The following is a 27857-nucleotide window of genomic DNA, read 5'->3' on the forward strand; positions in this document are numbered from 1 at the left end:
ATTTTTAATGAATTCTAAAATATTTTTGGGTTTTTGTATAGCTGATATATTTTTTTATCTAAAATGACAATTTTTTATTTTATTTATTTTTACTTTAAAATCAGGAGGTTTTTTTCCCCTATGGGAACTTTCTATGAGGATACACTCTATGAAGTATAGGAACTAATACTCAGTTGGTTTTTTTTCTTCTAATTTAAATTTTATGGCTCTTTTCTATGCCTAACGTTTAAATTATTTAATCACATATTAAATGCCTTTTTAAAATTATCCAAAAATTATTTAATTAATATTAATTGTGGACCTTATCATTATTAAACTAATTAAGCTTAATTTGGGGGTGATAATTTTTTTTAATTTTAGAATTAATTACAATGCTAATTATTTTATTTAAATATAAATTAAAACAAAGCATTTATTTAAAATTTCTACTACGTACAAAAATTGGGCGTTTAAGAATTAGGTGAGGGGGAAATTTACATTTTTATTAATTACGAAAGGTCAAAGTCGGGGGTCGTGACCTTTCTCCTCGTTGTAATTGACCTTTCGTGACGAACATTTTATTGATTTGGGTTTTTAATAATACGACGCGGTAATATTGTGTTTTTTGTGACACTGCATTGTTTTTATTGTTGTTTATTTATTTATTTTTTGTTTGTTTATTTGCAAGATTTCTAGCTTCCCTTCCTTCGCATTGGTTGGAAGGGGTTTGTTTTTCCTTTAGTTGAAACCTGAAAGAAAAATAATAATAATAAAAATTAGGGTAAATTTTTCCTTTAAATATTAAAACATTGTCAAAGGGTGATATTGAACCAGCTCAATCCTTGAATGAAAATAGTCTATTTCCACCTTTCCTAACGTCTTGAAGGGTTATTGTTGTTTCGAAAATACCGTCGCATTAATGTACGCTTTTCCATTAAGATTATAACATTGTCAAAGGCTGACATTGAAACAGCTCTATTCCCGAATAAAAATAGTCTATTTCCTCGTTTCCTTATATCCTAAAGGGTTATGATTGTTTCGGAAATACGGTCCGATAAAAGTGAAGGAATAGGTTAAGGGTCATTAAGCTGACTGACCCTTTTTGCTAGGGCCGGACCAGAATGTCCGTGAGTAATGACCCTCATTAACCCTCGGCGCTCCCATTAAAGTGGGACATCACGTGATACTGTCTCTGATCTTCAAGGCCATCACGCCCGAACGCACCCTACCTAACCTTAGGGGCCCAAGATATTATAGTCTATTTCGAGCTAGGGACCCCAACTCATAATGATGGGGGCCCCTTTATAGTAAGGTATCTCGTATAGAAAATTGGATGAAATTGAACAAGAAGGCGCTAGCGTAAGTTTATGCTGTACAGAAAGGGTTAACGCGGAAAATGGATATCCTGGAAAAGTCAAAGGATGATTTTATATTGGTTCGGTATAATCCCACAATATTCTGATTTTTCTACAAATAATAGGACATAATAATTGGTCAGGAAAATGACTTTAGACAGTCAGGGTAAACCTGACATTTTAGGGCATTATAACTCTATTTTTAACTAAAATTCAAGGGAAATCCCTTAATGGTATCGTAGGCACCACTGTCCTTTATCTAAGGATACTTAATACTTGGTCATAACTCAATTATGGCTGGATATAATGACATTTGATTATAAAAGGGTTGAAATTTTGATCCTCTCTCGTGTATAACTGTATGAACGATCCATTTCATTTTAATTAAGTGACAATTGACGCATTTCTGAGTTAGTTCCGGAGGTTTGTACTAAAGGCAGACAAGAAGGGGTATAACAGGGGGGTACGGTCGGTCGCTGCGGGCATTCATTTACGTACGTTAATATTAGAATGAAAAGTCAGAAACAAGGACGCAATTATACAAAGAGATTGAATTGGGGCAAGTTTCCTTTCTTCTTTTTTATTTTTAATTAGTTGACATGTCATCACGATACGCTAGTGCTTGTGCTAGAGGGTGGGTTTGATGAAGATTTTTCTATTTTTCTCCAATGTCCAAGGCTTAGAATTGGATTTCCCGCCTTTGTCGCGAAACTAAGGGGAATCTCCCGCCATTATTCTCGCGCGCGCAAAAATGAATCTATTTGATTTGTTCTCCTCGTGCTGTGGAAATCTAATATTAATAATTCAGTTGTTTTAGTTGGAAGTCGAAACTCGCGAGAGACGTGACATTTCGCCCATACCACCATGAATTTACTATTATTTGGCATGAATATACAATATCTAATTGTTGGTAAATTAAATTAATTATATTATATTATGGTTTATAACTCTCAGACACTTTGCCATATTTTAAACTAAATCTAATGAATTTATTTGTTATTTCAAGAATATATCGCTTTTATAGTTAATTAATGACAAGTTTTAATTCATGGTTAACTCGAATAACTTCATAGGTAATTTCGCGCCTCCCACTAAGATGATCTCATTTACATTTAGAAAGGATACTAAATTTAGCCAAGTTCTAAATTAATTTCGGGAATATTTAATTTTAATTGAGTGCCCACGTCTGAATTAGTAACAAAGTTTAGAAATTTAACTTAGGCAAAAGACAAATATTCCTTACTAGCCCCATATATCGAATTGAAAAGTGTTACTTAAAAAAAAAATGGAATTATAAAATATTTTGAATAAATATGTACACGAATGCCTTGCGGGTTAAACATTTTAAAGGGGCTCATAGAAAATACATAAGATTCAAAACCCCTGTAAGTTTGCTTCAATAATCTTTTTAAATTTTTTTCATGTAAAAAATTTCAATTTAATATTATTTAAATATCATTTTTCTTAAAGATTTAATATTACGAATACATATATTATATATTATATATTATATATATTCAAAAAGGGAAAAAAATACGTTCGTATTTTTACTATGTAAATCAATTTAAGATTCCATTAGGTTTTTTGGAACTGAAAACGTATTTTTTTTATTGAGCTTTTAAAAATAAGTAAAACCATAAGTAACACGTTAACAATAAGTATAACATGTACTTCCCTTTGCTGTGTTTCTATTTTTTTTCTTCTAAGAAAATATGGTTTGTTTCCTTTGAAAGGGGTTTTGTCTTGAAAACATGATCCTGACAACTCTAAAACCTTGGATATTTTATAACTCCTTGGGTTTATTACTACTATATATAGGAAAGATGGTTTTGATTGACAACATAATTATTTAACGAGATGGGTTGGAGGAAATTAATACTTAGTTAAATAAACGTTTTTAATTTAATTTAGTGTCGTACTTAATGTTGTTAATATTACTTATGGGAAACCGTATGTTCTAGTATCGATTTATAGCGAAAATCAGTTATATTTCAACCCAATCAGCCCCAAAGTTACTGCGTTTTATCAATCAAAATCAAATAACCATCAGGCAACCTTTTGGTCCCGTCTTTCATTCGATCGAATCGAAATCTTTTTATTTTTTCTCTCTCTTTCTCCAAAACCTTGTTTTTGTATGGCGTGTTTTCGCGTATAGACGTTTGCAACCTTAGTTTGCTTTTAAATCTAAGCAATTTTTTATACAGAATTGTTATATTTAAAGAGTGTAAATTCTTACACTTATCGAACTTCTGTATTTTCTTTTTTTTACTTGAGAAAAGCTTTGAAGGGGAGGGGGAAAAAAACCTGGAAAAATAAGTCGTATTATACTTTTTCTCAGGTTGAGGGTTTACCAAAGGATTAAGCTATAGGTAATGCCTTTTTAATGATGATTTAAGATGAATTGTTTCTCGCCTTTAACTGTACTATACACTAATATTGGAAATATTCCGAGATATAGCGATTATCTAACTTGACGATTCGATCGTCTTCGTATTCTTTTTTTAGCCTAAATGGAATGTGAAATGTATCCCAAAATTCAAGGTAGATTTAGGTTTAGCCGAAATTTATAAGTCTATTTCACGTTCCCTTTACGTCTATAACAAACTTTTGTCGAGGATTACCGAAGGGGTGTGTTTTTTTTTCTCTTCCCTCCTTTTCCGATTATTATCGAACCCTCAATCGAATTATTTCCAGACTGTAAAAAAATAAAATCGAGAAGTTGGGAATCTTTTTCGTTCTTATATAGTTTTCTTTTTGTCAAATGAGTATAGTCTAGTAGGAGAGAAGATTGTAGGTTATCCAGCTTCTTCTATTCTATTCTAGAGTGACTATCGTTCTATATAGGTGGACATTTTTGACTGTCCGCCGGTGAAAAATGACTCTTAGATATATATATTTTATGAAGTATTTTTTTTGTCCCCCAAGAAAACTTACTCCTAAGGGACAGAATAAATGTCATTTATTTTAAAACTATCTCTTCCAACTTTTCTTTCTCTCTCTCTCTCTTACAATTTTACTATCTTTCTTTCTCTTCCTCTCGCTTCGCTCACTCCCTCTCTCTCATTACATCTCTTCCTCCTTAGTATCTCATTCACTCTCATTCTCTTTGTCACTCCTTCCCACTCTCTTTGTCATTCCTTCTCACTCTCTTTGTCACTCCTTCTCACTCTCTTATTCACTCCTTCACACTCTTTCACTCTCTTATTCACTCCTTCACACTCTTTCACTCTCTTATTCACTCCTTCACACTCTTTCTCTCTCTTATTTACTCCTTCAATCAAACTCTTTTCCTCTGTTATTCACTCCCTCTCACTCTTTTCCTCTCTCTTATTCACTCCCTCTCACTCTTTTCCTCTCTCTTATTCACTCCCTCTCACTCTTTTCCTCTCTCTTATTCACTCCCTCTCACTCTTTTCCTCTCTCTTATTCACTCCCTCTCACTCTTTTCCTCTCTCTTATTCACTCTTTTCCTCACTCTTTTCCTCTCTCTTATTCACTCACTCTCACTCTTTTCCTCTCTCATATTCACTCACTCTCACTCTTTTCCTCTCTCATATTCACTCACTCTCACTCTTTTCCTCTCTCATATTCACTCACTCTCACTCTTTTCCTCTCTCTTATTCACTCACTCTCACTCTTTTCCTCTCTCATATTCACTCACTCTCACTCTTTTCCTCTCTCATATTCACTCACTCTCACTCTTTTCCTCTCTCATATTCACTCACTCTCACTCTTTTCCTCTCTCATATTCACTCACTCTCACTCTTTTCCTCTCTCATATTCACTCACTCTCACTCTTTTCCTCTCTCATATTCACTCACTCTCACTCTTTTCCTCTCTCATATTCACTCACTCTCACTCTTTTCCTCTCTCTTATTCACTCCCTCTCACTCTTTACCTCTGTATCTTCCATTTTCTCTTATTCTCCCTCCTCTGTTACTCTTTACCTCTCATTTATTCTCTAACTCTCCTCTATTTCTACTCATTACATCACTAAATTTCTCACACACTTCACTCTCATTGACTCTCTACCTATTTCTCGCTCACCCACTTTCTCTCACTCTCTCATAGCCTCTCTTACTCCCTCGTATCTCGCTCTCTCATGGGCTCCCATTCTCTGTCTGTCTCTCAATCACTCCCTCTCTCTGAAGTCTTTTGTTGTTAAGAGAAGAACTGTGGATTTCGTGAAAAAGAGAAAAGCTCTATACTCATTTCGAGACCCGAATACGCCCGATTTGTCAAAAAAGTTGAATGAATATGAAAAAAAGTTTGATTTATTTATTTTTTCTTTTTTTCTTCTTTCTTTATCTCGTATATAATTTATGACGTTTCTCTTTATATATATGCTAATTTTTTTAACTTACTTATACACAACGGAAATATATTAAACTTAATGATAAATTCAATTTAGAAAGATAATCATTTTAAAACAAATAAAAATCTACATACCAAGATGAATGCCTAAATATATTACATTTAGTCTGAGTCTATTTAGAATTAAAAACGCGGGGGTTATCTATAAAGGTTTCTTACCAAAAAAAGATTTTATTAAAGAATAATAAAGAAATCGGTGTGAAGAAAATTTGAGGTGATCCCTAAACTAATATATTGATCCGAAAATTGTACTACTTTTATCGATTGGACGAAAGCGTACTGCGCAAGTTTAAAGCATTTAGAAAGACCCTTTCTATTTATTTTGGGCAAATTTTTGTCCTTAGGAAGTTTGTAAACGATAATTACAAAGTTCAAAACGAAGGAAATTAACATTAATACCCTTGGAATTAAGTTTAAAATTCATTAAGAACTCGTGATTATAGACGGGAATCGTTTGTCCGTGTAATTAGGCTGTATTCCCTTAGCTCGGAAATTGAGGGAATGATTTAGAATTAATTAGATTTGGTACGGGGAAGGACTCTTCTTACAATGTTCTAAGGGACTATCTCCTTATTTCCACGCTGTTAATTACCTTTTTCTTAATTGAATTAGTCTAGATTCTTCTATGGAATGAGCTTTTCTAAGTACCATCTCTTGGCTATATAGTATTTTAGTGTCTTTAACTGCTAAAATTCCTCAAATGAAAAGTCTTGTTTCTCCAATTGAATTTTGGAGGGCTAACTAAGGCGCTAAATGGATATAATTACGAATTAGCATAGATGGAAGGGGACGCGGTTCAACCAGGCGGGAGAAATATAGTCCCTGAACTATTTTTATTCAAATATTTTACACTTGAATTATTGCAAGGGTTATTAAGCCTTTGTCAAATTAAAATTTTACATTATTTTACAAAAATATTCTTAGAATTATGTCATTATATACAATTATAAACTATCAATCATTGCTTTCAACCTAACTGTTAATTCTAGATTAAATTAACCCTTAAATGAAAAAATTAAATACACTTTAATTGTGTTTTTGAAATACATGATTGATGTTTTTAAAATAACTTCCTGTAAAAACACAACACGTGATAACAAATCACGTTGTCTTAAGCCTAACAACTTACTAAGCCTAATTTATACTAAAAAAGCCTTGATTTAGCAATTTTTCTTTTAAAGTTAATCCCCTAAAAATAGCTTCCTTCGCAAAGAAATATGGTTTTAAAAAATCTTTTTCAGTCTCTAAAATACGTGCCTTAATCTAAAACCCACAATCGACCTTAAAAAAAAGAACTCCTAATTTTTTGGCGAAGTTTGCAAGAATCTTAAAGATAATTTGGAAGGTAACTAGGCTAGGGCCAAAAAATAAAATATAATTATCGTATTACATTTTTTAACCTCTTATACTAGAGATTTGTGTAAATTGGTTAGGAACCAAAGGGTTAAGATCTCCGTAGAAGGTGTGGGAGAGACAGTTCGTTGGGTTAAAGACGTTTTATTTTTTATTCCATCACCAGAGTGGGGAACATTTTTTTGCCGCTCTTTGCTTTTTCTATATTTAAAAACAAAATAAACTTGACTCACTTTTTAAAAATATACAAGACTAAGTTGATAAAATGTTGGTAAATATTTTGCTATAGCTTTGCGTTACTGTTTTTCTGCTTTGAATGTTTAAACCAAAAAAGAAACGCTTTAAAAGAAAACTATTATATTTAATTTTAGTTTGTTTAATTATTTAAAACTAACAAAGGCTTAATTACTTTAAACTTGAGGGTTTTTATTTGGTTACTTAGATGACCTTTATTTGACATAAATTTTTATTTTCATTAACATATCCAGCAAGTGACCTTTATTGACCCCAAGATTTTCGTATAACTTATTTCATTCGGTGGTGTGAAATAAATTGGGTATAAACGTAGTTAAGCACTACTAATTGAATAGTAGTGACACTATATCGCCTTTCACATAGAGAATAATACAGTGAAAGGAAGAAAGCAGTCATTACTATATATTTTCCTATGATTGACAAAGTTTACCGCCAGGAAATAAAAATATTACGATATTAGCGTTTAAATCAACGGTAATGATCCATGCCTACTACGCTTTATCTATTCCATTATTTGCTCATTGAATTAACCCTAAACTGCGTAGAAGTCTTATATTGAGACCAATACATCTCAGATAATGGTATACCTACTGGCGTAACCTTCGTAAGTTATCGATGGGATTCCCTAATAACGAGTTTTGCCAGTCCTTTATACAAATGTTGCATTGAATACGCCTTTTCTATTGACACTATGGTATATATAGCATACGTTTATAAGATATATTCCATAAGTATGACACTTCCTATACTTCGTAATGCTAGCTCTAGACTTACTGAGAGCTAGTTATAGAACGACATGCGAGAATTGAAGTCCATCTAGTCCTATTTAGTCTGTACTAAGCTTTTTTACAGCGCCTCACCAGGCGTCGCTTTACCTCGAATCTATGACCTACGTTACTTCATGACAAACTCTCAGTTAAACAGTGACAAACTTACGGAGCATATCTTATGAACTTATGATATAGTAATAGACCATTTTTATTTGGGGGTTGAAATACATTTAGGTCTGCCTTTAGCACTGTTATTCGGGGCTTTTTTCCCCAACGCAATCTTTCCCTTGGCGTAAAGATTGATTGAAATAATCAATGGCGTAACGTTATGGCCCGAGAAATTGGCCCTTGGCACAATGGCATCTTTAGCTAAAGGCTTGGGTCGAGGTAAAAGCAATCCTAAGAATGGGTAAGTTATAGGACTATACGCGGACAATATTTATTTGTAATGTAATGTGTTATATGAGGCCTTAACTTGATGGCCTTTTTTTTGCTCCTGAATATCATCTAATGCGCGATATGGTTACATGAGTTTTTGATTAAAAAAATATGGCGTCGATGCACTAAGGAAACTATCCAGGAATGGTCCGAATGGACCCTTTTCAAAGTGTCGTCTGCTTGAAGTAGGGTTTGGTTTGGTCCGTATTGTTTAAAGTCATATCTAACGTCTTTGGATCATTAACGTACTTCATGTTCCATCTTAATAAAACAAGATGGTTAGCATCAGACTCTATTCAATTTCACCAACAAAACAGACTCTATCATTGAAGGTTTTCAGATCTTATATGCGTTCTTGGTGGCATCCATAATGAAAGTGCAACAAGCTTCAAAATCTTTCCGTACTTTTTCGTACTGGAAGAAGTGATCCCGTTACCATGGTAACCAGGATGGATGCATCTTTTCACATACCTTTCATGAAAAAAGACATCCCCATACTCCAGAAAAAAAAAGAGGTTTTTTTAGTTTCCCCCTTTTCGGTTATTTGCAGTCTGTACCATATGATACCAGTTGCAGTTTGCAGTGATGTAACAATATAAATGTATTAATCTAAAGTTATAGTTCGCGATTTATCTAAGGGTGATAAGAAGAAATAGAATTGAGTTTCTTCTAAGTTACCAGTCCATAAAATGTTTGTAGCCATATCTAACGTCTTTGTTATAGAAAACATGGTGGTCAGACACCTGAAGTTCTCTATTTTACTCTCAGACTTTTACTAAAGGGTCCATTTTTCGTTACCTCAGACTGGAGGCAATGTGAATTTCTATACTATAATTGCCTTTGGTTTTTTGCCAAGATATATTGATAACTTTGGTTGAATTCATTTATGGTTGTATCGCACCGCGTGGAAGTCTTCTTTTGAGATTGAGAAAGTGCAGTATATTCCAGGAGGACCCCTGACCAAATTACCAGCGACTCTTTTGTCAAAGACTCATACATGCATCTAGTCAATTTTTTTGTGATGGTATTTTTTGTTGCATACTGTTGCCATCAACCTAACTACCTGTGTGGTACTTTTTTCTTTCCTTCCATAGTACCATTCTCTGGGGTTTTATATACTGTACTAGTAGGTTTCCTCCCCCCATTCTCATTGCGCCCAAAATCCCAGTGGGCCCAGGCCCCAACATTATTTCCTGAGTAGCTATATCGAAACTATATAAGCGCATTTGCCACCGACATATTCGCCATATGGCTTGCGTCGAAGAGGTGTGTTCGAATGTAGACGATGAGCAACATATTTTTATAGTAAACTAACAGATAAGCTATACCCGGTGTTGACCGTTGTGAATTTCCAGTCTATGTTGACACTAAACACTAAATAGTCTTTGTATGAAATATCCGCGTGAAGTTCCTTTTTCCAGCTTTTAATTTTAATAAAACTATGCTTAATTCGGGGTTTTTCATAAAACTTTAATGTAACAACGTAAGGGGGGCCCAAATCTTGAGTAACTCAACCAAACTACTTCTAAACTCTGTTAAGCCTTGTTTATAAAACGCCATATTCAGGCATGGTAAATAAATTGACGCGAAGCCTCGGTTAGCGCATCAAAGTCAACGGAAGAATTTTTTTATCTGATATGGTTTTTTTTTTCTTTTTTGTTTGATATTGTAACGTACTGAGTTTATCTTTGGGCCTGTTCCGTCGAAGGTTGTATTTTAATATTTATACTAAGGATTTAAGCCTTGTGTAAGGCACAGAATGAAGTGGTGCATGGGTGGAATCTCCCCTTAATATAACGTATATATTAAAGCTGGGATGGCATTTTTCCCCGTCTGTTATGGTATAATTAAATTAAGATATTCGGGCAAGCTGTCACTCCTGAAGATTTTGCACCCCGCGGAATGTTTTGGTTTATACCATAGGTAAGCCTCGGCAACTTTCTTCGGGTATTTTAGCATTTATTAATATAGAAGAACTTTCTCGTTGGAGGCCATCTTTACGTATATTTACATATCACTTTGGAGGGTCAGAACCCTGGTTTTATAAGAGATACAGGGAAATCCTTTGAGTATGTTATAGCCCTAATTATTCCCTTTCCATCGATACTAAATACTTGGGGTTACAACAATCAGAACTTTATTAAATAAGCAAATTAGAAAATGATCCCTTAATTACTGCAATTTATGACGTCAGACTGTTGGGTTTGTGTGAGAAACAGGGAAATCCTTTGAGTACGTAATAGACCTACTTTTTACTGTTGCCAACGATACTAAATACTTGAGGATTCACTTAAACAGTACACTATAAAAAGAACTTTGACTAAAACCTTCAAATCTGATAGCGTTTAATTATAATCCTTTGCATAGATAATATGTTAAGCCTAATTCTATCATTTATAACTTTATCATACTCGTTTTTTATTTAGTTTTTACGACCTGTTAATATCTCATTTCCTAAGACTTTGCGAAGGAGGCAATTACATGGCATTATAGAACGTATAAATCAGAGATATGGGCTTCCGATATTACGGTCCCTATCTCAAAAATCAACAAAGGCTTAACTGATACATTACACTAACGCAGACTGAAGAGTTTTAAAACTCCAAAGTAAACTTTGTTTGATTTACGACCTCGTAAAAAATACGGAGAGAAGGAAGAGTAACGCAAAAAAAGTACCTCGTTCGTTTCAGATATGAAAATAATCTCGCTAAGCCTTTGCCAAATTTGAAATGATTGGTGTATGGGCGTATTTATTAGTGCTCTACCAACACCCAGTGTTGGCAGTCAGTATTGTTTTTGTTACTTTTGGCGTGGCCATTTTGAAAGATGGCGAAGGGCATGTTTAATTACAAAAAGCATAGCTCCCATAAAACTCGACTATGAGATTATATAATTATCATTCAGTATACTAAATATTAACGGTTGAAAAGTACAATTAACCATTTACGAGAATCTATGACGTTTCTCCTACTTCACTTCATGACAAGCTCTCGGTAACCAGTGACAAACTTATGAAACATATCTTATGAACTTGTGGTAAAACCCGTACTTAATAACGTCTATACAAACTGGGCGTTGATTGTCAGTCAGTCAGTTAAGACTTTTAATTATGTAGAAATACATTGTCCTTGTGGGCCTAGGGAAATGACTCGGTTTAAATCATGCACTCAAAGAATATGCATGGGGTGTATCAATCTGTTTAAGAAATAGCTGGGACGTTATATGAATTCCCAATTAGAGCTAAACTACTCAATTGGAAAACGGAAAACAAATTTGTTAACTTTGGAGGGAAAGGTTTATCCCCCAACCTATATATATACATTGTATTACCTCATTATTCGCAATGACTATTATTAAATTCAAATTAGTTTTTATTCCAAATGTAGAACTCAATAAGTTAAATTATATTACGCGATATGAATGGCGATAATGTATTTAAAAGTACATTAGGAACGTACATCAAGAAGCGATATCTAGTTTACTAGGGAGAAGGTATAAATTCGCCACATTTCCAGCTTTATCTCCAGTCCAAACGTATTCCGGAGTTAATCCCGGCCGCCTCTAAATTACAACCAGCATCTCATTGGTTATTGAAACCTCACGTCAGCACGACGCGAATGACGAAAATTACAGTCATATTTTCCGACTGAGGAGAGGCGAAATAGCCCGGCCTCCTTTTGCGTCCCCCCCCCTTGTATTTTGAAAGAGGGACTGGGACTATGGCTGGCGAATACTTAGGCATCTTATATCTTCTCCCTAGTAAACTAGATATCGCTTCTTGGTACATCAATTATAAGAAATTTATTATTTCTAGACTATAAAATGAAATTGGGTTGAAATCGGCCAAATTGAGTGGCTTGGGATTATGGGATTAACCATCACGCCATACTCGAGTTTTTTTTTTTCTGTTTTTTTCAAGAAATATTTCTGTGATTTCGTTTGAAATGGAATCATTCTTAAAAGATAAGGTTTGCAATTATAGTGTTTAAGCGTATTGCTCGTGTTGGAAACTAAACTACCGTTTCGAGTGTCTTAAATTAAGATTACGTAGATATCTCGGACCATCTTTTGAAAGAATTTCTGTCAGTTAGACGATGTAGAAGTATTTTTTTGCGGGATCTTTATTTCTTACTATCTGAGGCAACCGCAGATAAGAATATTATATAGCGCTAGTTCTAAGAGGACTTCAAGGGCACGTGCAAAAAAGACCGACCGAGGCTTAGAAATTTAAGAAATATTTGAAGTGCGCCAGTATTCAAATTATGTCTTACTTTAATTGTGTAATACATATATTTTTCCCTGTATATATAATTCATTTCTTTTACGATGATTCATCTGATTTTGTTAAACCCTTTTCCACGACCCTTTCTTTAAAAGGATTAAAAAAAGTAAAATGAAACCAATTTGGTTTTTAATCAAAAATATTCAAAAAAGAAATTTAAATAAATTTAAATATTTGAGGGGCTTCTTTTAAACAAGGCATCTAGTTATTATATTCGGAAAAATACCCCAATATTTGTGATTCGGCAAATATCGTGTTGTTGCTCGGGAATATTCGAATAACGAATGTATATGCCATATTATACGGGCTTTATAATTGTTCAAAATATTTTCCTCATTTTTGACTATGATTAATTAAAAGGTTTTTTATTTAAATTAGAAGGTTAGCGACTTAATTACTCGTATATAGTTTTAGACTTTCCTGTTATTGTACCGATAATGACAGGCACTATTTGGCCCGCTAGTTAATATCCGTACTGGTTCTACAAATTATATTTTATTTATTTTAAAATTCCCCAACTGTATAATTTAACACAAAGTGCTATGGGACAATTTTAAGTTCTAAATATTTATGTTATACCAAGACATTCAATCAATTCTTTTAAAAGAGAAATGAAAAAAAAAAAAATATATAAGATAAATTTTTTTGGCCCACGTTTCAGTTTCGTAATTAGTCTCTTTCGCTCGACCCACTAGATAAAATCGAGGTGTTGGATATTTAACGATAATTATATTGTTTATGACTATAATTACCAAATAGTTAATTTTTATTTATTTTTTTACAACTATGGTAGTTATTTTCAAATTAGTCGAGAATCAAAAATTCTAAAATTTCTCGAGATTTTAAAATAAGCATAATTGATACTGTAATGGCACGTGAATTTAAAATAAATATAATTGGTACTAAAATGGCACGTATATTTAAAATAAATATAATTGGTACTAAAATGGCACGTATATTTAAAATATAATTGGTACTAAAATGGCACGTATATTTAAAATATAATAAATACTAAATGGCACTTTAATTTAAAATAAATGTAATAAAATCTAAAATATCTCGTGAATTTGATATAAATATAATAAAATCTAAAATATTTCGTGAATTTGATATAAATATAATAAAATCTAAAATATCTCGTGAATTTGATATAAATATAATAAAATCTAAAATATCTCGTGAATTTGATATAAATATAATAAAATCTAAAATATCTCGTGAATTTGGTATAAATATAATAAAATCTAAAATATCTCGTGAATTTGATATAAATATAATTTATAGTAAAACATCACGTGAATTTAAAATAAATATAATTTATACTAAAATGTCACGTGAATTTAAAATAAATATAATTTATACTAAAATAGAACGTGAATTTAAAATAAATATAATTTATACTAAAATAGCACGTGAGTTTAAAATAAATATAATTCATACTAAAATAGCACGTGAATTTAAAATAAATATAATTTATACTAAAATAGCACGTGAATTTAAAATAAATATAATTTATACTAAAATGTCACGTGAATTTAAAATAAATATAATTTATACTAAAATGTCACGTGAATTTAAAATAAATATAATTTATACTAAAATTCCACGTGAATTTAAAATAAATATAATAAAATCTTAAATATCACGTGAATTTAAAATAAATATAATTTATACTAAAATAGCACGTGAATTTAAAATAAATATAATTTATACTAAAATAGCACGTGAATTTAAAATAAATATAATTTATACTAAAATAGCACGTGAATTTAAAATAAATATAATTTATACTAAAATAGCACGTGAATTTAAAATAATAATAATGATAAGAAAATAACCTTAATTGAAAAGTAGAAATAATGATAAGAAAATAACCTTAATTGAAAAGTAGAAATAATAAATACTATAATTCCACGTTAATTAAGAATAAGAATAATAAATATTAGATAGTATCCAACCCCCTGAGGATCTATAACTCGTCTTTCAAATTCAAACATTAGACTTTAGCCTTGAATTCCTTTTTTTTTAAACAGGCATAGCATCTAATGGGAAAACATTTTCCCGCCTTTTTTTAATGCAGAATTTGGAGATGAGTACGACGATCGGAAGAGCCGACATTGGCGAGTTTGCCAGTAAGTCACTAGGCTATTTTGTCAATACAGTCACGGATAATTACAACGCAATTAAATATAAACGGTAAGCCTCAATTTAAATATATATTTTTTTAATCGAATCATTTATTTTATTTGGCACGATGTATTGTCATAATTATTTAGTACACACCCTGAATTTTTCGTGCATGCGTATTAATTTTAGGGTTAATGACTCGTTAAGCCTTGGCTTAAAGTATTAGTAATTAGTTAACTATGACTTGTGTGAAATTAATTCATAAATATTTTAAATTTAATAACCTATTATTAATGATTTGTTTAAGCCTTTGCGAAATTGGCAAATGTAAAAACGAAAAATTAATAATCAAACGAGAAATTAATTAAATTTAGTTAACAACCCACGCATGCGCCGCACGTGTTTATGATTGACAAAACGTGCATCGATTATTCTACGTAGTTTATTTCCATTCTCTCATGAATATTAATAATGTGGGAAAATATCAGAGCATCTAAATTTAAAACGCCACGAGCATTGACAAATACACAGCTGCTGTTAATAAATAAATCTTCACCTGTCAAGTTAGGCTTAACTACACATAAGGGTGTCCTCGTTATAAGCAAAGCAACCGTATTAATTGATTTCAAATTAAATTCAAAGTATTCTAAAACGATTTCTACCCCACCCTCCCCCTGTCGCGTGATAAATGGGTCAATGGCAATATATCTCTCGTTTTAGTTCAGACGATGTTTTTAGCCACATATTTTTTTGTTTGATTAGGCCTAACTCCCAAAGAAAAAAAGTCTAGATAATAAAATATAATAATAATAATGAATAAACATGTCCTCGAATAATTGACGTGGATGAGACCTTTTATCAAGAGCTACTACGTACTTCTCTCGACAATTTTTTTCTCGAGTGATTAATTTTTGTACACAAAGGTTATGGGTTTTAATACTAGATAGAAGAAGTTGGTTAATTTATTGTGATAAAAAATGGTTCTGTGAAGTTTTATTAGTGGCGACGGGGGGGGGATACACGTGATCACGTGCAGTTTTCACGAGCGCCGAAAAAACACGAGACAACATTCGCACGAGAAAAATGAAGTACATTAATAGACATTTTCAGCGTAAAAAAGGTGGTAGGCAACACTCGGTATCGGTACATAGGTATTGGGTTGATATATTGCCGTCTCTGCGCACTCTCATGGTATAAAAAGACTATAGCGCAGGCGCCAAAAAGTGAGATGGAAGGTAAAGTTTTACCCCCTTCTCTTTCTCTCTTAGTTACATCGAAATAGTCTAATGTTCGCTCGCCTCTGAGCATATAGCTTTGAGTTAAAGGTCCTTGGGTCCATATACCCAATCAATGTTCCGTCTTAAGCAGACGATACTTCCGCCCCACCCCGTTTTAAAAAGGCTCTATCATTAGGCTTTTATGCGCAGTGTGAATGGGACTTAACAATTAAGTGTTTTTATTTTAGGCGAGAAATATATTTAACGTTAGGAAAATTTCATAATTTTTATTTATATTTTTTTTATTATACACATTTATTTTTAAAATTCTTCACGCATGACAGCTAATTTGAAAGGACTTGCAGTTTTCTATTGTTGTAACACGTTACTTTCCTCAAGGTTGCCGATATACCATATTTTCTTAAGAGGAACACTTATTTTTTGTAACTCGAATTAAGAAAAATATAAATACGTTGTCTTTAAAATTTTTTGTAAATCGAATTAAGAAAAATATAAATACGTTGTCTTTAAAATAATATTTATATTAGGCTTAGCGGGGATGTAAGGGCACCTACTTAGTTTTGATAATTGAAAAGGGATATAGAAGCGTAACGTTAGTTGCCATGAGATGGTAAGTGTGATGATAAAATACTGATAACAGTGTTTTAACCTTACGTTTCATCACGTGGTATTTATATAAATTCTTAAATATAGTAGAGGCAGTTCAGTTGCCAGTGTTATTGAGCGATATGGCAAAATAAGGTTTATAATAATATCGGCAGTTTATTAAGGTCAATGCTGAGCTGATATTGTCCCGTATAGTTTATTTATTTTTTAAAGGAATGTAACCTATATTGTTTACGTCAATGTTTACGATCGTTATTGGTTAATTTTAAAATGGAAGTGTGGGATCGTTAATACGAAGGTTTCAATGATAAGTCGGTTTATAAGTCGAGATTGCCTTCAAGAAGGAACGTGTCGTATATATTTGAAATTAAGTTATTGTATACTCAGTCGCCTATCCTTGAATATAATTAAGTTAATGTAATATATATATTACCTTTTTTTTGGTTCTAGGTGAATTTATTTGAAGTTTACCTGGTTTATTCACCTTATATACAGGGTGTTTCTGATGATGATAAATCTGCATCCATAAATTAAGGGGGATGTTCTTTGGGTGCATGATTTTGAGTCGAAAATGTATAACTTCTATCTCCATTTTGATTGCCACAAGGGACACTGTTTTCGAGTTAAGATTTTTAAATTAGAAATCATTGTCTTTCATTTTCTTAAATAAATTTCAGGGGTCATCTGTAAAATACTCCTTCCAACGCTCCTCGAAAACAGTGTCCCTTTAGGGCAATCAAAATGAAATGAAATAATTATTTGGAGATAAAAGTTACATTTTCGACTCGAAATCGCACACCCAAAGAACATCCAACTTAATTTATTGATGCAGACTTATCAGAAACACCCTGTATACACTTTAGAACTGTCTATTTTTAAAGAGATGAAATCAAACTTAAGAATCTCATAAATATAATACATACAAGGACCCTTAATAAATATAGACTTAATCTTAATTTAAACCAATTTAATTCAATAACCCTGATATCAAATTTAAACAACTTCCTCTCGGGAATATTTGAATCACGTGGTCGTCTTCTTTCCCTTCAGCTTTTTTTTTCATTTAACTCTTTGATTTCAACTATTACTATTTCTTAAGAGTATATATACGAGACTCGCAAACCTAATTCAATTTTCGTTGCATTCTTTTGATTGCACACGAGTAAAGATCTAACCTTTTAGCAACCAGTCTGAGAGAAGACGAGACTAGATCTTTACGCTAAAGAAGTTCCCACTGAGTTAGGCTTAGCTAAGACAGGAAGTAATGCTTAAGACTTTGCAAAGGGTTAGGCCTAAGGCAAAAAAGAAAGGGATAAACAAGGCGGTGTAGTAAGCTAGAGAAAGAAAGATAAAAAAATTGTCTTTTTCTTGACATGTAGTTTGGTTGGGGAACTTTTTGGCTAGCGATGTTGAGGGCCTTGAGAACATACTTGTCTATAAACTCAAAGATGAACAAGACACCCTTCGCGTAAGGCAAAAAAAAAGACCTATTAATTTTATCTACACCTACGTAAGGCTACCTACATGAACCCTCCGGTATTTTTACACGACTGACATTGACATGTTGTACTTGTAGGTTGGTAAATATAGTTTACAACACGGTGTATGTGATTAAAGTGCTTAAACGTATTGGATTGGTATTTGGAAACTATCGAGATATTTTGTGAAAATCGAACCATAATGCTATGGATATTACTAACAGTGTAGACATCCAGGGTATACTTGGGGGGTGTTATTTATCTATTCATGGTCGACGCAATACAAGGATTTCTCTGTTGTTTAACTACTGCCTTCTTCCTCTTCAAAGACATATACAGGGTGTTTCTGATTATAAGTCCGCATTCATAGATTAAGGGCGAGGTTTTTTGGGTGCACCCCGATTTTGAGGCGAAAATGTAACTTCTATCTATGACATTTTGTTTGCCACAAGGGACACTGTTTTCGAGTTAAGATTGGATTAAGTATTTTACTAATGACCCCTTAAATTCAATTAAGAAACTGTTCAAAAGACAATGATTTCTAATTTTAATTAAGGGATCATCCCTAAAACACTCAAACAAATCATAACTCGAAAACAGTGTCCCTTGAGGCAAAATTGAGATAGAAGTTACATTTTCGACTCAAAATAAATTTCCCCCTTAATTTATGGACGCAGACTTATCAGAAACACCCTGTATAGATACGTACGGTTTCTCTTAAAGCAGTCAATCTTTAACATCACCTCCCTCAGGCTCTCTCTCTCGACTTACTTCTTTCTTTATAGCATAGCATAGAGAAATTCTTTTCAACAACCCTCACACCCACTATCTTCCCGTCGTACCCTTGAAATTTTCGCAAGCAACTGTCTTAGACAGTTAACATTATCAGTTCTCTTCGTATCCTCGTATATATCCTCTCCTCCTGCCGGGGTTTGTTATAAATTATTCCAGCTAGTTGTAAACCGTTCTGTTTTGTTTTGTCTTATGTGTGTTAATAGTTTTTGTAGTTCCCTTCATAGGCCTTGTAAATTAATTTTATTAGCTATAGTTGAAACATATACGATGACTTCCAAGGGTCTGTTTTGTTTTTACTTCTTTAGTTTATTTTATAAACTTCTGCGGGGGAAAACATCTTTTAAACTTCAAGTTTATTTACTTCTGACAACCATGCCAAAACATTTACCATCCATTGGGTATCAAAGACAAATCGAATTAACAGAAAGTAAGGTACTGGATAATTCGTATTGCCCATGTTTATCATACGAATTACTGCCAAGTATAAATGCAATTTATGTAATTTAATGAATGACCTTGCACTATACGTTAAAAATAGTACAAGTGTGTACAGTTTTGACATGATTTCATTATGGGAGGTTTTTTCTTTATTTTTAATAATCTAATTTTGGTGATTTTCAAACTAGCTCCCACGTATTTTTGGCGCGAGTTTTGATAGATTTTAGGATAAAGTGTTAAGCAGTCCCTTTCGTTCCGCTTTCTATAAAGCTGTACATCCCCATTTGGCCGCGATTCAAAAAACTTAACGACTAGGCCTATATAGTTATAACGGCAAAAGGATTACTTTTTCCCAACGTAGGTATAGTCTTTGGCATCGAAGATAATCTAGAAAAAGTACTGACTGCTAAGATTATCAAGACCAAGTCCGAACCACTTTACCTGTACGGGAATTAAGCTATAGTTTCCATACCTATGCTTCATAATGCTAGAGACTTGCAGCTCGAGCTAGTTCGAGAACGACAAGCCAGAATTGAAGTCCTACACTCGGTGGTTAATTTTGCAGTCCATCTAGGTCCTATTTAGTCTGTACTAAGCCCCAATTTGACAGCGCATCACCAGGCGTCGCTTTACCTCGAATCTATGACCTACCTCCCTCAATGACAAGCTCCAGTTTGTAACCAGTGACAAACTTATGGAGGAACATATCTTATGAACTTATGTTTATACGCGTATATTATTTTTGACGATCATATTAATCTATATTCGATAAAAAAATCTTATCTTGACGTAGGACAACCTAATTATCAATCCTTAATTGACGTAATTAACACATAATTAACAAACAATTTGATATCGTATCTGATGATTTCATTGCTTTCAAACTTTATTGACGAACAGAGAGAGCAAGGTTACTTTTATGAAATAAGTTATCTCAAATTTCTTCTGATCCTTTTCCACTATGAACATTTTTTTTATGGTAAAGGCTATTTTAGCTTTTTGTAACTAAATCAAGCCCATAGTTACCGTGATACAAAAACTATTCCAGACTTTTATGAGTGTAGGTTTTTACGGCGATGGATTGAAATTCAATATGACCTATTGTATATACTTTTTTTTCTTTGAAACGCGTTCTACGAAGCGAATCCAAGGTTTAATCGAGGTTATACTTTTTAAGCCTTTTAAGAAATTTAAAAATATAATAAAAAGATTGTATAAGCCTAATCGATTAATTTTAAATTTTCTTTCAATCATGACTTATGGATGGATGATTGGTTAGTTAGTTATGCGGTGTTGGGTTTCAAATATGACTTAGAAATGTTTCATACTATAGAGAATTAAGGTTTTGAAATTGGAGTCGCTTTTGGTTTATAAAAAATTAAGGAAATATGCTTTGTTAATTCTCATAATTTAGGCTTAGTTAGCTTTTGGGGGTGGATAAAACTGGATGTGCGTTTAAAATGCAAAAATATATTGTGACTGAAAGGTATGAGCGAGAAAAGGGATCGTTAGCGTTCTAGAATATCAAGGTAAGGGTTCTAGATTTAATTTCAGAAATTAATGTTTAGGTCTAAAGCTAGACGGGCATGGAGATATATACAGGGTGTTTATTATACGTCTGCCATAAATTAAGGGGGATGTTCTACGGGAATCAATTTTGAGTCGAAAATGTAACTTCTATCTCCATTTTGATGCCCTAAGGGACACTGATTTCGAGTTAATATTGGATGGAGTATTTTACGCATGCCCCGTTAAATTTAATTAAGAAACTGATTTAGACAATGATTTCTAATTTAATTAAAACACTATTAAAAATTATAACTCTAAAACAGTGTCCCTTAGGGCAAACAAAATGGAGATAGAAGTTATACATTTTCGACTCAAAATCCATTTCCCAAAGTACATCCCACTTAATTTATGGATGCAGACTTATCAAAAAACACCCTGTACATTAGCTCCAAATGGTATATCAAGGACACTCAAATTTATTCAATTAATTTTAAAGTTATCAATGCTTAAAGGTAGGAGCAGCACGGGAAGTAAATAATGTCTTCCCTAAGCTAACTAACTGCGTATGCTAATTTGGTAGGCAAAAATTATTTACTGGTCCTCTTTAGAATTACAAAGTCCACGGCTAAACTTAAATATTGAAGGACTTTTATATATACTTAGGCGACTTCAACTCGGAACTGATCTTTACGGTTAATGAATCCACAGTATAAAACTAAAAACACTTAATGTACAGAAAGAATAAATAGTCTTCTTCTAACAAAGGCTTAAAGATAGCCTTCCTCCCTAGGCTCCGTTTCTTCAAATAGCCGAGGCTTAGGTATATACTAAAGAACTTAGGGTCATAGCTAGGTCACACGCTCCTCTGGTTACATAAAACGCGGTATACCTACTCTACCTCTAGAGGGTGTGGTACGGATCCGTAATGATGAAGGGTAGAAAAATATCCCTCAAATCAAACTAGTACGTGGTCAGCTTTAACTGTCCATAAAGTTAGGCTTAGCAAATCGATAGCAAAAAACGTCGCCTCGATCTATTTTTAACCCCGCAGGTAAAAATAAACGCCCTGTTATTGATATTAAACTACAATATAGAGTGGACGGTTTGTTTTATTATTATTACCACTATTCCAGATCAGGTTAGTATTATCCTACCATGATCTAGTGGTTTTCAACCTATAAGCGGGTGATGTAAATGTAAATTGTTACTGTAGAATACGTTACAGTAGAACAATGCCTTCGTATTATTATTATTTAGGTTTAAAAACATGGATTTCTCACGTGTTATGCAAAAATGCTACGCGTGAATCGATAATTTTCTCTTACGTAAGAAAACGTATTTTACCTTCAATGTTATACCATTATTGTAAACATAAGTGTGTGGCGATGTCCCGGATGAGAATCGCGTGCCTTGTAAAAAAAAAGGAATAGTTTTTGTTTCTTAACCTATAATCGATAAAGGGACCTTTGCGTGACATCTAAAATACTTCTTTAACCTCACGCCATTTCGCGTCATAAATGGCCTTGCAACCCTGAGAGCGAGTTAAAGAGGCAGTTGCGCGGTCTAAGTTTTTTTTCATTGCGTTGGTAACATCTGCGACTAACTCTTTGGGAACAGTTTTATTTAAGAAGTAACGTATACACTTACCGTTTCGATGGTTCAGTGGAGTTTTCACCGCGTCCGAAGCTCGGGGGTTTTTTATTTCGTCCAAAGCTAGTAGTTTTTAGGTTTAGAGGTCTCTGGCGTATTTATTTTCAACGAGACCAATGTCCTGGGTCGAACGATAGGCGCAACTGAATTGTATGGCCGGGTTATTACGGTTTCCTTTGGTCAAGCAAGATATTACGGTACAACAGCAAAAAACGGTTTGCAAGGTCTCTTTGAAGGCCTCGCGAAATTCGCGGTTGAAGTAAGCGTAAATGACCGGGTTTAATGAGGAATTGAAGTAGCCAATCCAGAAGACCATTTCGATGACGAAATTCGGGGTTGGACACGTGGGACCGCACATCGCCGTTGAGACATACCTGGTTTTTAAAGTAGATGTTTAAGTACTCGAGGGGCAAAGGGTTAGATGTTAAAGTACTCGGGGGGCAAAGGGTTAGATGTTAAAGTACTCGGGGGGCAAAGGGTTAGATGTTAAAGTACTCGGGGGGCAAAGGGTTAGATGTTAAAGTACTCGGGGGGCAAAGGGTTAGATGTTAAAGTACTCGGGGGGGCAAAGGGTTAGATGTTAAAGTACTCGGGGGGGGCAAAGGGTTAGATGTTAAAGTACTCGGGGGGGCAAAGGGTTAGATGTTAAAGTACTCGGGGGGGGCAAAGGGTTAGATGTTAATGTACTCGGGGGGGGGGCAAAGGGTTAGATGTTAAAGTACTCGGGGGGGCAAAGGGTTAGATGTTAAAGTACTCGGGGGGGGCAAAGGGTTAGATGTTAAAGTACTCGGGGGGGGGCAAACGGTTAGATGTTAAAGTAATCCTAGACAGTATATAGTACGTAACTTAGAGTACTTACCACAGAAAAAATGGTAGCCAACAGAGGATAAAACATCCCATAATGATTCCTAATGTTTTGGCTGCTTTGTGTTCACGTCGCATTTTATTTATGCTTCTTTTGGAAGGAGTTGACTGATCACTGTCGTGGTCGTCGCAGTGCGAATTGCGATGTAAGGGGTCGTGTATCGTGTTCCCTGCTCCGGCCGAATGGTCCATACTATTCCTGGCACTCGGAGGATAAATTGGGGGACCCATTTGAGACTTGAAAAGCATTTTTTCTTGTCTCGTTGCCTCCAAGTAGATTTTCCAGTACATGTAAATCATGAAACCGCAAGGAATCCAAAACGAGACGCTGTGTGAAGAAAATGATTTAAAGTTACTGGTAATTTCCAAGTGATGACGGAGGGGTGTTTTAAGAGTTAAGTTCAATATACCTGGAAGATATAACGGCGTAGGGTTTATTGACGACAAATTCGCACTGGTCGGGGTGTTTATTTCGCTCCCTGAGGTGTTCGGCGGTGGTGTACCAGCCCAGGAAGATGGGGATGAAAGATATGAGACCGGAAGATACCCAAACCACAGTTAACATTATTGCTACCGTACGACCCGTTATCTTTATTGGGTACTCTAACGGCTTCATGATGGCGTAGTACCTGCAAAAGAAAAAATAAAACGCGTTCAAGGACTTATTTGATTAAATACGGCTTATTTAATTATTAAGATTAATTATTTTTCCCCCCACTTCTAAGTAATAAGAGAAAATAATATGGTTTCTTTTTCCGGTAGAAGATAATTAAGTCGAAGTTATGAATTATCTATATCTTTATTAATGATAATTCAAACCCTTGATTGCTTTCCGTAGGATGATGAAACTAGTTTTGCATAGACGTACTCTTGAGTATACAGGGTGTTTCTGATAAGTCTGCCATAAATTAAGGGGATGTTCTTTGGTTTCACGATTTTGATTCGAAAATGTAACTTCTATCTCCATTTTGTTGTCCAGGTCACTGTTTTCGAATTATGATTTGAGTGCTTAAGGGATGACCCCTGAATTGAATTAGCAGTTTCTTAATAAAATTTAAGTGGTCATCCGTAAAGTACTACATCCAATCTTAACTTGAAAACAGTGTCCCGGATGGAAAAATGTCATACAACATTTTCGACTATAATTCGCCCAATTATTGGCACGCTTAATTATCTGTATATACAAGATATTTTGCGAAAATTAAAAGAATTCATTTGATTTCTTTAGGCTTAATGAACTTCTTGGGGGGTGAGGTTTCATTGTATTTTCCCTGTGCATCATGGGAAGAATAGAGAATAGATCCTCGTCATAATCCCCCATAATGCCCAGAGAGAATCGGGGGGAGGAAAGGGAGTGGTAAGGGGGGAGGTTGCTTAAGTAACTAGCTTCGTTAAAATGGATTATCATATTTCATCAGCGGAACCCCCTGCACTGGATTATTTAGCTTTCATGAGCAAAGGAGAAATGCTGTTCCCAGATTAATGTCATATTCATTTAAATACTTCCGCAATAATACTTTAGCTAACTTTTATAAATATATTCTAAAGAATTTAATTAAAAGTACGATACTAGATTCTAATTAATTAATACTCATAATACTTGGTACCAATCTTTAAGATTTTATTTTATCCAAGAAGTGATATCTTTTTTATTAGGAAGAAGGTATAAGATGCCTAAGTATTCGCGCGCCATAGTCCCAGTCCCTCTTTCAAAATACAAAAGTAGGCCGGGCTATTTCGCCTCTCCTCAGTCGGAAAATACGTAATTTTCGTCATTCACGTTGCGCTGACGTGAGTTTTCAAGAACCAATGAAATGCTGGTTGTAATTTAGAGGCGGGATTAACTCCGGACCTACGTTTGGACTGGAGGTAAAGCTAGAAATGTGGCTAATTTATACCTTCTCCCTAGTAAACTAGATATCACTTCTTGGTTTATCTTTAAAATTATAGACTGTTTTTAAGAGTTGTAGGAGCATGGAGCAATATTTTCGAAGAAGAATAGCCCTTAATATTACTTCATCTCAGTTGAAAATAAACGTATCTAACCGGATATGTGTTAAAGAAAGAAAAAGTGTTTAATTTCGACCCCTGAAGGTCAAGGTATTGTAAAAAAATTGCTATCACTATTGCAAGCTCTGGAAGCGCGCGCGCACATCACGTTATTTAGGCCTAACATAAACATTGCTAAATAATCGCCAATCAAAATAAGCGAACGCATGCACGAGATCCGTTTTGGCGGGAAAATCCCGCGCGAGACTTTCTATTATTTCATCCCGCTTTTTTTTTTCACTTCTATAATAGGAAAAAATACAGGTATATTAAACCAGTAGTAATGGAGAAATGGCATTCCATGTTTATCTTAATACAATCAAATAGGAAACTGTCAATACCCTATAACTTAACATATGGGTGGTATTCAAACGTTTGCAATATATCCAAGGTTGATAGAAATATGATTTATTATATTTAGTTTTTTTTTATAATAAAAATAATACGAATTTCCATAGCGGGTTAATTCATAATTAAACCTAACAAATTTTTATTTAAAAAAATAAAAAAAACAATGCCGTATTATGCAAAGAGATTATTTTAACCTTGGGGATTATCCCTTTACATATAACTCCCATGGTTTTCCTGACAACTGCTTGACTGTTTATTATTTATTTATTTACTTTGAAAGTTTGGCTTTTGGAAAATTTATAATTTCAACTACATATTTTTCATATGATTATTTATAATACGTTTACCGTGTTTTAGCTGTCAAATGATATAAAATATATGTATTTTAAAACGTGTAAGTTGTAATATTGTTATCTTATCTTCACTAAATACCTTGACGCTTAGAAATATATACTCGGTTAGGCTTAAGGACTTCAATATTTGTAGAGATTTATGATGGTTTACTTAATAGAGATTAGTTTAAGTGTATAGTTAATCACTTAATATGTCGCTTGTCATATAGTTCTGATTTATTTATTTAAGTTATAATTGTGAAGTTCGAAATATTTGAGTGAGTTTTTTTATAACTTCCAAACCTCTCAAGGACTATACTTTCCCGGGCGTAATCAGTTAGCGATTATAGTGTTTAAGTGGCTTAAATTATCGGATTAAGCTAGCCTAGCACCAATGGAATTTTCGGGGGATTTCTATATTACTCAAGGCCTTTTGCGATCCTACCTGTCGAGACTGATGCATCCAAGGTGCATGATAGACGCCGTGGAAAATAAGACGTCGCAAGAGTTCCAAAAGTCACAAACAGTTTCGTTAAAAGGCCATCTTCCGGAAAAGGAAAGTATGGCGTTAAAAGACATGGCGAATAACGCCACTAAGGTATCGGCCATGGCCAATGAGACGATAAAGTAGTTCGTGGTCGTCCGTAGTTTATGATGACGCACGACGCTAACGATAACCAAGAGGTTTCCGAAGACGGCGCAAAAGATAATGGTAACCATGACGCACGTCTTGAAGACGAGTAGCAATATTTCGTCCCAGGAACCGACTTCGGAGCTGGCCGCGTCCGTCCCGGTTTCGTTTTCGAGCAAGGAGCCGACCACCGTCGAGACGACAGCCGTAACCACCCCGGAACCCCGTAACGCGATGGTGGTCGGCAATGACGCGTTTGACGCGCCGAAGAACGAGTCGTTGATAATCGGTGCATAGTCCATGCCGATGAAAGCGGCTTCACTACTACTTCCGTTGTATTCCAGCGAAATTGCAAATACTCGGACTTGACGCCCGAAGATGTCATAGTATTGATACCCTCGAGGGTAAAACAACAACTCCGCAACCTCCGCCGCCGCGACTAAAACACTTGGACGTCACAAGGACCAACATTAAATATATAACGAGATTGCGCCGCTGAACACCCAAATTGTTATAAGTTTACAAAAACAGACGAAAATTTCCTTTCACAAAAACCTAACAAACTTAATTTTGAAGCATTTCAAGTATAAGAAGTCCGGTGGTAAGGGTTCATGACGCGGAAAAGTGACCGGGTTGAATTGATTTTTGAGATTAGACGAACCGCGCCGGGACTCTTGGTTACGTTCGACCCATCTCTACCGGTTCCGGGACTCTAATAGCGCATCGCGAGGCCAGGCTCCGCATCTGCGGCACACACACACACTGTTTTCTCTTAACACCCGCTACTCGCTGTTCGGAGCTAGTGAGTGAACCAAACCCGAAGGCCCTTTTCCCTTTTCATTCTCCACGATCGAGTCACACGACTAGCAGTCGATATTTCGTGCGGGGGACAAGGCTTAACGCTCCCCCCCCACTACCGCCCTCGAACCTTCCGCTCTCGCATTTTCCCCAGACGTACTCCCACGCTTAGCTCGGATACTACC

At 34.3% G+C, this 27857-nt stretch overlaps 2 protein-coding genes across 2 annotated transcripts in view; one reads left to right on the top strand and one right to left on the bottom strand.

Moving 5' to 3' along the window:
- The window catches only part of LOC149673737 (octopamine receptor beta-2R-like), a 143335-nt gene that overhangs the window by 53373 nt on the left and 62105 nt on the right, over positions 1–27857 (top strand). Inside the window, exon 4 of the mRNA XM_089839438.1 lies at positions 14887–15002. The gene's annotated coding sequence lies outside the window, so the exon portion shown is untranslated. The remainder of the gene's footprint in view (positions 1–14886; positions 15003–27857) is intronic.
- LOC149673739 (octopamine receptor beta-2R-like) lies at positions 77–27796 on the bottom strand. The gene is made up of 5 exons (XM_089839437.1): positions 26689–27796; positions 23922–24140; positions 23507–23839; positions 22645–23021; positions 77–728 (listed from the first exon to the last, which is right to left on the bottom strand). The coding sequence occupies exons 1-4, from the start codon at positions 27174–27176 to the stop codon at positions 22727–22729; spliced, it is 1335 nt and encodes a 444-aa protein (XP_089695563.1). The 5' UTR covers positions 27177–27796; the 3' UTR covers positions 77–728; positions 22645–22726.

Source organism: Phalangium opilio, unplaced genomic scaffold (genome assembly GCF_054372755.1).
Source record: "Phalangium opilio isolate 3A_F unplaced genomic scaffold, DU_Popi_V2 ptg000048l_1, whole genome shotgun sequence".
NCBI classification, from domain to species: Eukaryota; Metazoa; Arthropoda; class Arachnida; order Opiliones; family Phalangiidae; genus Phalangium; species Phalangium opilio.